The sequence below is a fragment of the Oncorhynchus kisutch genome, linkage group LG23 (assembly GCF_002021735.2).
Source record: "Oncorhynchus kisutch isolate 150728-3 linkage group LG23, Okis_V2, whole genome shotgun sequence".
Taxonomy (NCBI): Eukaryota; Metazoa; Chordata; class Actinopteri; order Salmoniformes; family Salmonidae; genus Oncorhynchus; species Oncorhynchus kisutch.
This window is the reverse complement of record NC_034196.2, coordinates 34862261-34875585: the sequence shown is the minus strand read 5'-3', so window position 1 is coordinate 34875585 and position 13325 is coordinate 34862261. Positions and strand designations below refer to the sequence as shown.

Sequence of the window (13325 nt, the reverse complement as noted above, 5' to 3'; positions counted from 1 at the left end):
GATACAAGCAGAATTCAAAAGAATTCCAATGCAAGAACCCAAATGATGTATAGCTACTTATCGGTATGTTTCATCATAGAAATAGATATATTATTTATTGGTAGCCAATTGGTTTTCGTGGTAGGTAATGGAACTATCCTCATTGGAAACGTGTTTATGATAGGCTGACATTGCTTCATTGATTACGTGGGGCGAATTTGATTCACAGAAGTGTATTGTGCCATATCACAACGTGTTGCTGAACTCATGAGCGGCATGATTTTCCTGAAGTGGGCCTATAGGTCTATTCATTTGGCAAGACAGCTGTGCATTACTGCATCTCACTGTAGTAGGCTGTAGGCTACATCTCACAGTAGTAGGCTGTAGACTGTTTTGGTTATTTGGATCTCCATTCACCTTATGTTTACTGCGTTTATTTACTGTTAATGTAACTAGCCTAAATATTGATTGTGTCATGCCTCGAGCTGATATTTTGTTGACTAGGCCTACTATTTGGTAGCTCTGTTTTGTTCTGTTCACATTAATTTGTTCGCATTCATAGTTGTGTCGGTATTCTAAGCCAAACTGCTATTCAGTAACCAATGACCCCGGAGACTGTCACGCCCTGACCTGAGAGAGCCTTATGATGTTGGTTTGGTCAGGGTGTGATTTGGTTGGGCATTCTGTGTTTTGTTTTCTATGTTTCTTTATTTCTATGTTTTGGCCTGGTATGGTTCTCAATCAGGGACAGCTGTCTATTGTTGTCTCTGATTGGGAATCATACTTAGGTAGCCCTTTTTCCCTCCTTCAGTGTGGGTAGTTGACTTTTGTTAAGGGCACTGTAGCCCTGTAAGCTTCACGGTTGTTTCTTCGTTTGATGTTTTGTTGGTGACATTTTAAATAAAAGGAATATGTTCGCTCACAACGCTGCACTTTGGTCCACTTCTTTCGACGGCCGTGACAGAGTCTCAACATTTTAACCTTATTTACTGTGGTATTGTGTGATCCGACTTCAATAATTGCAATGCAAGAACCTCAACAATAGTTTTACTCCCTCCCTAAATTCAATTGCCCCCTTACCTCCGCATGCTTCAGTTCGGCTGGCGCCTAGACGAACGAGTGTGCTCACATACTCCCTTAAAGTGGGGCGGCAGGGTAGCCTAGTGGTTAGAGTGTTGGACTAGTAACCGGAAGGTTTCAAGTTCAAGGAAGGTTTCAAGTTCAAACCCCTGAGCTGTCGTTCTGCCCCTGAACAGGCAGTTAACCCACTGTTCCTAGGCCATCATTGAAAATAAGAATTTGTTCTTAACGGACTTGCCTGGTTAAAAAAGGTAAATTTAAAAATATTAAAAGACCTTTGCTTGAAAAATGAGAAAAAGCAGCAATATTACTTTGTCTATCTTGAGGTGGTCAGTAGTATTAGCAGTAATAGTCAGTATACACATCTTCAAAATAGTCAGAATAAATCTAAGACAACTAATTTGACATCTAACTAAGATTTGGTGCAGTATTTATTTGGTGCGGTATTTCTTAAGTGAAAAAATTTGCATAAAACGAGTCGTCCATCATTGAATGTCAACAAACACTTAATTGAATAATCACTACTGTTGACCAATGACTGACATAGGGGCATGGAATTTGGCTACCGAACTTCACGTTGCCTCAAGAAAAAACCTGGTGTTCATGAACAGCGGAGAGAAAAAAAAAAAAAAAAAAAAACTCTTGCCAAGGACCAAAATGAACAAAAACGTCACAAAATATCGTCATAATATACGCATGAACTGTTCCGAATGGGAGGCATGCAGAGCTTTAAGTCACTCTATCCTGGTGCCGGGTCTGCTACAGGACAATAAAGTGGGTGTGTGTATGTACACATACAGTGAGTGTACAAAATATTAAGAACACCTTCTCTTTCCATGACAGACTGACCAGGTGAATCCAGGTGAAAGCTTTGAACCCTTATTGATGTCACTTGTTAAATCAATACAGGGCGGCAGGTAGCCTAGTCGTTAAGAGCGTTGGGCAAGTAATCGAAAGGTTCCTAGTTTGAATCGCTGAGTCGACTAGGGGGAAAATCTGTCGATGTGCCGTTGAGCAAGGCACTTATCCGGAGCAATTAGGGTTAACAGCATCTGTTAAATGACCAAAAAAAAGTCCAATCAAATCATTAGATGAAGGGGAGACAGGTTAAAAGAAGGATTTTAAAGCATTGAGACAGGGAGTAAGACATGGAGTGTATGTGTGCCATTTGGAAGATGAATGGGCAAGACCAAATATTAAAGTGCCTCTAAACGGGGTGTGGTAGTAGGTGCCAGGCACACTGGTTTGTGTCAAGAACTGCAACGCTGCAGGGTTTTTCCTGCTCAACAGTTTCCCGTGTGTATCAAGAGTGGTCCACCACCCAAAGGACATCTCGCACAACTGTTGGAAGCATTGTAGTCAACATCGGCCAGCATCGCTGTGGAATACTTAACACGTTGTAGTAGGGCTAAATCAATATCAATAATTAGGTAATTACATCCCTCAATAACGATATAAAAACGTATAGATTCATTTTCGATAATGTCAACATAGAATAATTAGGTACAGCAGTCCATTTCCCTTCTGACACAGCAGGAACGTGCAGAGAAGTGACAATATGCACTAAAAACCATTTAAAACCTTGAGTGATGGAGTAGCCACTATTAACCACGAAAAATGAGTGATGTAGGTGAAAACAGTGGCAGTGATAGCCATGGAGAAGGAGCCGCTTCCAACGAATAAATTATTGATAAAAAGGGTTAAACTGTTTCAGTAATTTGGAAGTGGTTTGGCTTCTTGAAGTCCGACAAAGAGCAGAGCAATGTTCGGTGCAAATTGTGCCGTAGACAGGTGGCTAAGAAGTCTGGTAATACGACAGACCTTTTTCAACATCTGAAGCAAAATCACTCTTTGGAAGTTTGAGATTGCGCCACGGTATTGATAAACGCCCCTCAAGCTCCAGCCAATCTAGGGATGTTTGCCCAAAGCAGTCAACACTGACATCGCTTATGCCATACAAGCAAACATCAAAAAGACGTCACAAATGCTAATATGCATTGCTAAGGACATGCTACCAATTAGCACAGTCAAAAAGGAAGGTTTCAAGAGGGTTCTCAATTTCATTGACCCCAGGTACGTGCTCCCTGGCTGCAAACATGGAACAATTTCCCTTCAAGTATAATTTTATGTGTAACTCACATCATTTAAAAAAAATGTTACCTTTATTTAACTAGGCAAGTCAATTAAGAACAACTTCTTATTTACAATGACGGCTTAGGAACAGTGGGTTAACTGCCATGTTCAGGGGTAGAATGACACATTCTGGCTCAACGCTCTAACCAGTTTGTTCAGGCATTATTGAATTTTAAGCAGATATGCAACTTTTAAACATTATTTGATTAATATTGTGATGATTATCGTTATCGAATGAAAAAAATATATTTTATTTATCTGTTATTTTACCAGGTAAGTTGACTGAGAACACATTCTCATTTGCAGCAACGACCTGGGGAATAGTTACAGGGGAGAGGAGGGGGATGAATGAGCCAATTGTAAACTGGGGATTATTAGGTGACCGTGATGGTTTGAGGGCCAGATTGGGAATTTAGACAGGACACCGGGGTTAACACCCCTACTCTTACGATAAGTGCATTGGGATCTTTAATGACCTCAGAGAGTCAGGACACCCGTTTAACATCCCATCCGAAAGACGGAACCCTACACAGGGCAGTGTCCCCAATCACTGCCCTGGGGCATTGGGATATTTTTAGACCAGAGGAAAGAGTGCCTCCTACTGGCCCTCCAACACCACTTCCAGCAGCATCTGGTCTCCCATCCAGGGACTGACCAGGACCAACCCTGCTTAGCTTCAGAAGCAGGCCAGCAGCGGTATGCAGGGTGGTATGCTGCTGGCAATTAAAGATATCGTAATAATTTATCTACCATATCTACTGTACTAGCTAGCGGGTTTTCAGATCTCCCACCAGTCTGTCTGACACAGACTACTACTCACACACTGCTGAGCCCCAATTAGCCTCATCACCACAGCTGAGGTGATTGCACAGGCCACGATGGGCACGCACACACACACACACATAAATAAACTAGGGTCCTCAGACACTCTTTACCACCTGCCAGGTTAAACGCAGCAGCAAAGTTTCATTGGGCTTCATGGCGCACAGCGTGTTTTCAAAACATGGCATTACGCCACTCTGTGCTATGTAATTACACGATGGACTCAACCACCTCAATCATGGAGCCTCTTCTCTCCATGCAAGCCTAGCAGCACACCTGAGTCTCTAGGTTCACACACTGCTAACTGGCTGAGCCGAAGAGGCAATGAATACAAAGCTAAATAAATAGGGCTAATATGGCTAACGCTAAATATTGTAAATGTTGCTGCTACCTTTTACATAGCACAGATTGACAAGGCCACCACAGTTTGAGACTCCCCAAACAAAACTGACCAAGAACAAGCGAAATCAATGGTTTTCAGTTGATATTTTTTGGAATAGCCTAACCAAAATTTAAACAAAAAAACAGTTTCTGAAGTTGGTGGATGTACAGATGGATGAAACAGTGAGACAACTCAGTGTTGAGAGCCTAGGCACATGCAGTCTAGTCTGGGCAGGCTGTAGAGAGCTGTGGCTAGTGGCCTCCTCTGGCTGGCTGGGTCCACCCTAGACTTCAGCACAGCAAATGAGCACCTTCACAAAAGCCACACTACACAAAAAACCTAGGGAGGAATGTCCCCAGCGCTTCATTTCTGCCAGCACTTCTATTTTTCTTTACATAAAAGCTCTAAAACAGGATGGCTTTGACAGGCTGGTCTTTGAGAAGAAAAGAACACAAGAGCCAGGTTTGTCCATCCATCCCCCCAAAAAGAAAAATGCAGACATGGATACATTTAGCACAAGAACAAATAGGCCTGCTGAGGTGCAATGGTGAACTATTTTTCATTTGGCTTTATATTTAAGTCATTTAGCAGACACTTTTCCAAAGCAATTTACAGGAGCAATTAGGATTAAGTGCCTTGCTCAAGGTAACTTCAATTTTTTGTAGAATTTACCATGAAAGTCTTGCCAAAAATGCAGAGTTCTAAAAAAAAGTATGTAAAAATAGTCAAAGAAATAAAATAGACAAGAATCAAGCTATATACAGTACCAGATCAATGTGCATTGAGCTTGTCTTGTGTTCAGTACCGCCAAATTCTTGAAACATCATTTAACCATACACGTCACTGTAGTCGTCAAATGACAGCAATCCCTGTTGATGCGACCATGTGTGTTGGTTTACCTGGCTGTTGCTCATCTAGTTCTCCCTGTAAAGAGGACTCTGTATCTTCAGAAGAGCCTTGGCTCTTCCAGCTTAAGTTTCCCATCCAGGAGACCTGAAGTCCTCTGATCAGACACTTGGTCCAGGTCGTCCAGTTTGATTCAACTGTGAGCTTGTTCTGTCCAACCACTGTTTGCAGTCACCTCAATGGAATGTAGGCAACCTAGGCTAATGATGATCACCAACCAATTTACAGAGTCAAAATAATTTCACAACTGTTGTTTACAGTCAAGCCACCGCTGTGTGATGAACTCCACATTTCATTTAGAATGTGAATTGGCCAATCTTCTGTCTATGACTGTCAGTCATAATAATCAGTCACTGAACTGGCGTCCCATGACTCTGCTTGACTCAGACCACATAACATGGGCTGAAATATCAAAAATAGAACAGCCTTAACGATGAGCTGGATCAAAAGTTTCCTCCAATCACAAGAGGTTGAAGAATAATCTAGTTAAAGTCTTGAGAAATATGTCCGCAGTCACGTACTCTCGTCTCCTTCAGCAGTGTTTCTCAATAAACAAGTCAGGACAATCATCAGTCCATGACAGTCTGTATCAGTGACGTCCAGAGAAGGCTTGATTGAATATTGATTGACATTTAGACCACAGGGGTCGCAAGGACCGGGTCCATGATGTAAACACAGTGATCAAATCACTTGCCCTGCTGCATCAGATGACAGAACACCCCGGAAAACCAGGAAGTCACTGGAACAGGTACAAGGGTGGATGCTGGATGTTGCACAACCCGTGTGAGAAGTCGCTTCAGTGCTAAAAGTTCCTGTACAAGAGTGGATCCATAAAGAGAGGATGGTTGTGACTCCAGGAAACATTTATTATAGGGCTCCACAACTGACGCCAGAAATGCAACAGTGAGTGTGTCCTTCAGTAGCTACTAAAAAACATTTTGGCCATGAAAATGTTCTGTTGGAGAAAGACTGCTTCCTCCAATGTAGTCGTCAGCGCTGCATCGCTCTCCTCCATCCGTTTGTTTGTAACTCCATTCCCACCCGGCCTCCAGTCTCCGCCCTCTCGGTCTCCCTCTCAACACACTTGTGCGCTCCTAAACACATAATTACAGCCCATGTAGGCCTATAGGGTAAATGCAAGTCTCATTACAAGGGTGAGTAAAAATACTTAATTTCCACCAAACCTCAACATTGCAGCACCAGGGCTTATAGCGGAGGACCCTGGTAGTCAGCAAAATGTAGATGAACCCTGTGAGACACCTTATAGTCATAACCAGAGCTTCTAAATACATGACTCTGGTCATATCAATAACAGATACTCTGTACCCCGTTTGTTTGTAGAACACTAGAGATGGGAGAATACTGTCTGTGTCTGTCTATATAGTGCAGCAAAGAGGCAAAATATCTGTGATAGATTTTTTTTATGCAGTCAGCAGTCACTATGCTACCTGCTCATCCAGACGACTTGTTGCCTGGTCTGCATGCGCACGCACACACACACACAGCTGGGGGTAAGGCAGGCAGAGTGGCTAAAATAAGGAACTGATGTTCCGCTGAGGCCGGCAGCTCCATTGGCTCTGTCCAATCAGGGAGAAGTCACTGAGCTAATTATAAAGCCTGGGGGGGGGGGGGGGGGGGCAGACATAGCAGACATATGAGCAATATGTCTGGAACATCAAATCGCAATAAACTCGCATTTTCAAATCGCAATACATATAGAATCGCAGTACATATCATATCGGCACCTAAGTATGTATGGGGGAAATAGCCTGAAACAACCTTCTCCTAGATAGAGTCAAACTAACAGTCCAGCCCAATGCTGCGCACCACCCCCACCTAGTCTGTGACAAACTGGACCCAAACTACAAGTCTCTTTGTACGGTGAAGGATGTTGAAATCCCTTGCTGGCCTATTTCACGGTTCCCCTCCACCCCAGGGGTAGAAGTTGTTGAAATTTTACTAACTAAAAATATAGCCTTGAGAACAACTGTCACAGCAACAAACATTTACAGGTGCAAAAGGGAAAAATCAACAGGCCGTCACACACACACAGCTTGTAGTAGTACAATGGATCCCCATTCATTCGAAAGCACTTCAAAACAGCATTGAGGACCACTTTCCTTCATCAGTTTACCCTAGTGCTAAGGGTGCTAAGACAAGTTTCAAGTTTTATTGTCACGTGCACCAGTACAGTGCAATGCATTTCTTGCTCGCTCTTTGCCAACAATGCAGTACTGCATTAAAAAAAGTTGAGTACAACAAAAACACACAAGAAATATAAATAAGTAGAACACAACAAACACACACACACACGTAATTCTTCCTCCACCCAGTTAATTTTCTCACTGTGGGAGGAAAACACTAGGATGTGAGATTGGCTTCCTGCTGTTGTTAGCTTTTGGGCGACACCAGAGGCACAGCATTTGTTACTGTTGAAGCCGTCCTAGTGAACGGGTGGTGTGTGTGTGTAAGATTGGGTTGCAGTCAGGACAGCCACCCTCTGGTGTTTCTCCCCACTGGGCCTGAGACAGCAGCAGCAGGACACTGTGACCATGGCGAAAACAGAGCGTATTGATGTGGCCTGTGACATCAGTGCAAACACCAGTGACAACGAATCTGTCAGAATAATAATAGGCTAGATAGAAATGTACACTAGCGCAGACGCACGCAGATCAGGCACACAGCCTACCTAGCCTAAGTGGGAACTCAAATGTAAACAGCAAACTACCCCAGTGTCATATGTAAGCACACACTCTTCCTATCTGCTTCAGTTCAAGTACTGCCCTGTCTGTCAAGGAATTGGTTAAATGATCTCCTCTTAACCATGAGACTGAGCTATCGGAAGTCTCCTTAGGGCCCACACACCATAAACACTTCTTTTAAATTCTCTCTCTCAAACAAAACATATGCTTCGTTTTCACCAGCTCTGCTACACACCCAGTCCATATGCCACTGGTGTGCACATGCCAGGCCTAGTCCCAGTTTCCAGCATAGTCTGTTGCTCTTCCCTGGGGGAGGGGGGGCACACGTGGAACAGAAAGTGACGCTCAAACAGGTGACCTGGTAAACACAAGCAGGTAGCAAATGCCCAAGAGACCAGCCAGACAGCCCCCCACTTACGGCATTCACTCATAGGACAGAAAACAATTACTATACTTTATTTGTGGGCAAAACACGACCTTTAAAGTCACACCTCTCTCTCTGTGTGTGCACATCACAGCAGCTCAGCCAATCCATGGCTACTGCCATAACAACTAATTGACCAACAATCAGAAACTTTACCTCTGTTTGGAGTACTCTCTCTCAATGGACAACACTCACACCCCCACCCAGTGAGCTGCAGCAGACATCACCGCCCAAGGTTGAGAGGCAAAACCCGGAGACAGCTGGAGGGGTGGAATACTAGTAGGGAAATAGTTTCAAAAGCGGTGTCAGACCCACCTCTGTTTACATCCCATTGCACTGAACAAAGTGTGTATTGATATGCTTTATATTGCACACTGTTAACGTTTTCATCACAATGTGGATATACCGTCAATACTGTGCCAGACTGCTCGAAAAGCAGATATGCCACGTTCACAATGGAAAGTCAATTTGACAACACATGGAGTGTGTGATATTACTCCGATTTGATTGAAACCCCAATTACAGCTGGTGGGTTAATAAATTGAGTGCGCTAAAGTTACGGAGCCAGCTTGCAAGGTAATTGGCTACCACACGAGACACGCTTGCCAGCTGTGTGGTCCCACTGTTTTTATCATCCATCCAGGCAGCGGATAACTACCGTTTTCTTCAACGGGCTAAGCTAACCTTAGGTATGAAACATCTGAAAATGAGAAAGGGTAAATTGATAAAGCTGATAACTAATGTTTACAGTCATTACTTCGACTACTTAGCCAAATATAAGATTGCTGCTTAAGATACGTAAGGTAAAGAGCTCGCACGGGCTAGCTGGAATGTTGGCTAACTAGCTAGCTTTTCTATGCCGCTATCCCGACTCACATCTTTAGCATGGAACACCCGTTTGTTCGACTGGATAAGACAAGACCAATCTCCTACACACAAGCACGGCTAGCAAAAAGCTTGTCCTATGTGTGCCGGACAAAATTTGAAGACCCCTGAACGAGACTCTCAAACCGGGCCTACCCATCCCCAATGTGTGATATCCCAGTACCTGACTTTGTGCAGGGGTATGATGAGAGGCCAGTCGGCTGGGCTGCTTACCTTGCTTACTCTCTATTTTCCCCGACATTTCGTAACCAGCAGTGATTTCACTCGCTGTAAAAAAATATATTAAAAAAATAAAAACTTAACTAGCCAGAAGCCAAAGCGTCTCCCTCGATTATTCCTGTATTCTTGGCTCACATGTGTCAGTAAGATGAATTCGTTGGAGGTACGAGACCAGATTTGTGGCACACACATCGATGTGTGAAACTGTTTCTGTCGGTCTCCAAGCAATTTTCACTGAGCGGAGAGTCCAACACAGGAGCGCTGCCTTGACCCCGCGCGTCCTCGGCATGATGCACAACTGCACCTCCTCGCGCATGGAATTAGCTACGTCATTCTTTCAACAAGAAGGATTTCAATGGAAAGTGCCCCCTGTGGCAACAACCTGTGAAGCATTTTGGGCTAGAGCTGACCAATACAATTAAACCGTTTATAACAATACTCCAACAAAATACGATAGGCGTATACATTTGTATTTAGGTTTATTTGAAATCTTTATAAAGTCAACCGTGGCTGTATATATAACTGTTGTCAGAGTGCCCTCTACTGGATATTTTGTAAAGTCTAAGTATTATATATTATAAATCATAAAATATACTGTATGTGGTTGCTCAGTGTCTGTCAACCCTGGTGGTCCTAACACACAATCATATGCCTACTTAAAGGACATAATCCTGGTTTAGTACATAAATTAAAGCACTCACAAAGCAGTCTCTGGCATATTATGAAGTAGTCAGTGTGAGGATGCTCTTATCTTCTTGTTCTGAATAATTTATATGACTGGCAGAGTGGATCTGTGTTCCATCCTGTCAGTGTTGAGTGATCTGGGTCATCCTTTACCCACCCGCTGATCTCCTGAGGGGCCAGGGATGAAGAATCTTGGACCTCAAGCTGAGAGGTTGACATGGACATACCTCAAGCTTTTCTCCCAAATCTTCTACATTTCTGGTATATCACTGTTGAGTTATAGTACATTGTCCTATCAATGTGTGGTGCCAATCGTAATTGCGGCAGATATATTTGCAATGTGAGAGGAGTGTACTAAGTCACAGGCAGCAGGTCTGCCTTCTAACTTTAGGTTGCGTGTGTGTGTGTGTGTGTGTGTGTGTGTGTGTGTGTGTGTGTGTGTGTGTGTGTGTGTGTGTGTGTGTGTGTGTGTGTGTGTGTGTGTGTGTACACACTGTGTTTGGAGTGCATTTCCAGGGGCTATGGTGAAATCCCAGAGAGGAAAAACGGAACAGTGAGTTCCTGAGCAGAGACTATCCTGTCAGGACAGGATAGCGCTTTGCTCATTGACAGAATGATTGTCTGCTAGTTAGCTGCTTCCCTATGGGTGCCTCAACATACAGCACAGCCAATGCCTCTGCCAGTTTCTTCTACGTATCTCTAAGCTCCTGCTATTTACTCCATATCACTGAGTGATTAGTCATTCCATTCAATATAGTTCACATTATTTATTTTGATTGTCAGCCACAGTGTTGTTCATTCGCTGCAGGTAAGATTTGTTTGATAGTGTCACCCACAATGTGATTTTTTATGTAGAGACGTTAGTGTACTTTGTAAAGTGGTGTGGCGTGTAGTAGATATGACCAACTTTGCCCAGGGACTTTATTAGGAAAGAGAGGAAAGAGGAAGTAGAATATTGATGATGATATTTATATATATATATATCAGTGTAGTCAACTCAAGGGTTGGTCACTGTATTAATAAGGGTATTTTCCCGAGAGCATTACGGGTACTGTATTCCAGTGTTAGGTAATCTTGGTCCTGGTACATGATGCTACAGCCACATTTAATCCAAACAGTGACAATGTAACATACTTTGGCCTTTCCGCTTCTAGTGATCACCTGGTGGAGTGATGGTTTGTCGCCATTTTTGGTAGAATAAAAGATTGTACAGTCAGGTTTCCAGTTTTCACCCTTTTGCTAGAACCAGAATAGAATAGCTACTGGCGAACACCTAGGGGCCACACTTTGACAACACACTCTTAGTGACAAAAAAAAGACAGATGAAAAGCAAAGCACTGCCATTATTTTATTTTCCACCAAGCGGTGCTCAAGTTCTGCATTAGATCCATCTATGTTTAGACCGGGACTGCACTGAGTGTCCATTGGAGGAGGACTGCACTGAGTGTCCATTGGAGGAGGACTGCACTGAGTCTCCATTGGAGGAGGACTGCACTGAGTGTCCATTGGAGGAGGACTGCACTGAGTCTCCATTGGAGGAGGACTGCACTGAGTCTCACTGGGTCTCCATTGGAGGAGGACTGCACTGAGTCTCCATTGGAGGAGGACTGCACTGAGTCTCCATTGGAGGAGGACTGCACTGAGTCTCCATTGGAGGAGGACTGCACTGAGTCTCCATTGGAGTCTCCATTGGAGGATTGTGCAAAATGTTGGATTGGATTCAGAATGACCTGGTTTCAGAACAATAACAGTACTGTATACTGTTACTATGGTAATAACATCTAACATCTAATAACATCTAATTACCCCCCCCCCCCCCCCCTAAGGAAGTAGTATTGTAAGAACTTTCTGATTATTCAAATGGAAAAGTCTAAATGGAATCCTTGGGAAGTCCTAACTCTGATATCATACCGTTGAAGTTTACAACGGTTAGGGTTTAGGGTCAGGACGTCCCAAGGATCTCGGATAGCACTAACCATATTCAAAGTGCCTGTTCTCACATAATGTGATAAATCAGACTATTATCCTGCTTTAACGAGACTGTGAGAAGTTTGGGTATGTTTGTGGTCAGAGGTTTAAATTTGACTTTATGGATCAAATAATCGGTTAATCGGGGTGATGTGGAAGTTCCAGAGATGGACTGACTTTGGTTCTGACTGCGGGACTGACCTGTTCTGGATCTGTTTTCAGAAGGCCACCAGTAGATAACAAGTGGTTTAGTCTGGATCTCAGGAGCACAGTGAGCCTGTTTTTAGAATAGTAGGATGTTAGTACAGAGGGAGCAGAGAGACGTAGCCTAAGTTTGATCTCCACGATGGTGAGTGTAGAATGGAGAGCTTAAACCCAGTTTAGGTGTCTGTTAACCTTGGGCTAGCCACCGGGGACTCTCCCTCCCTCACACATCAGAGAGATGCAGAGAGAGGGAGGGGTCAGTGGGGCTTAGAAAGACTGAATACATTTTCAGAAGGAGAAAAAAAACACTCAACAACAAATGGAGTCCTCTGTCTTTGGCCCCTCTGCAATGACACTCCATCGACTGCATTTCTCAGAAGCATTTTGTTCAATGGCGGAATTAAGATAAACGGCCCAAGATAGCGCTGGGGGAGGTTTGAACCCTAGCCGATACAGCCAGGAGATTGGAGGGTTGAGCCGTGGGCAAAGAGGATGAAGTGTCTAGGTTGGAACCCACTCAATACTGCATGAGAGTAGAGTACTCCGTCACTGACACAAGCATACATACATACATACATACAGATACACATGGAGACAAGGTCAGGGGATCAGGAGCAGAGCTATTGAAAGACACTTACACACACATAGATAGACGTGCAAGGTCACACGCACTGTATGAAATACTATTTTTACACACCTATTCACAGACCGACAAAGACACAAAGGTTAAAAGAATCTCTCACACCCAGCCTCTCTGACATACACACATACAGTACACACACACACTCACACAGGCTCTAACACAGGAATTATTTCTGTGCTGAGCCAGGCATTGTGTTGCTGCTCTTTGCAGCGCTACAGGGTGGTGGCCCTGCCTGGCTTTTGGAGAGCAGAGCTGCTTTTCAGGATCTCTCTGTCCTATCGCCCTGACAGTGGG

The 13325-nt window shown here is 43.7% G+C and overlaps 1 protein-coding gene across 7 annotated transcripts in view; it reads right to left on the bottom strand.

Moving 5' to 3' along the window:
• rapgef1b (Rap guanine nucleotide exchange factor (GEF) 1b) overlaps positions 1–9846 on the bottom strand; it is an 85293-nt gene extending 75447 nt beyond the window's left edge. For 3 of the 7 annotated variants that reach the window (XM_031802309.1, XM_031802311.1, XM_031802315.1), the window contains exon 1: positions 9527–9845. In XM_031802309.1, coding sequence (XP_031658169.1) covers positions 9527–9554 — 28 coding nt within the window. In that variant the 5' untranslated portion in view covers positions 9555–9845. Of the gene's footprint in view, positions 1–9526 lie in introns of all 7 variants that reach the window. The other 4 variants (XM_031802310.1, XM_031802313.1, XM_031802314.1 and 1 more) reach the window with 2 other exon arrangements.
• Between the last annotated feature and the right edge of the window lie 3479 nt (positions 9847–13325).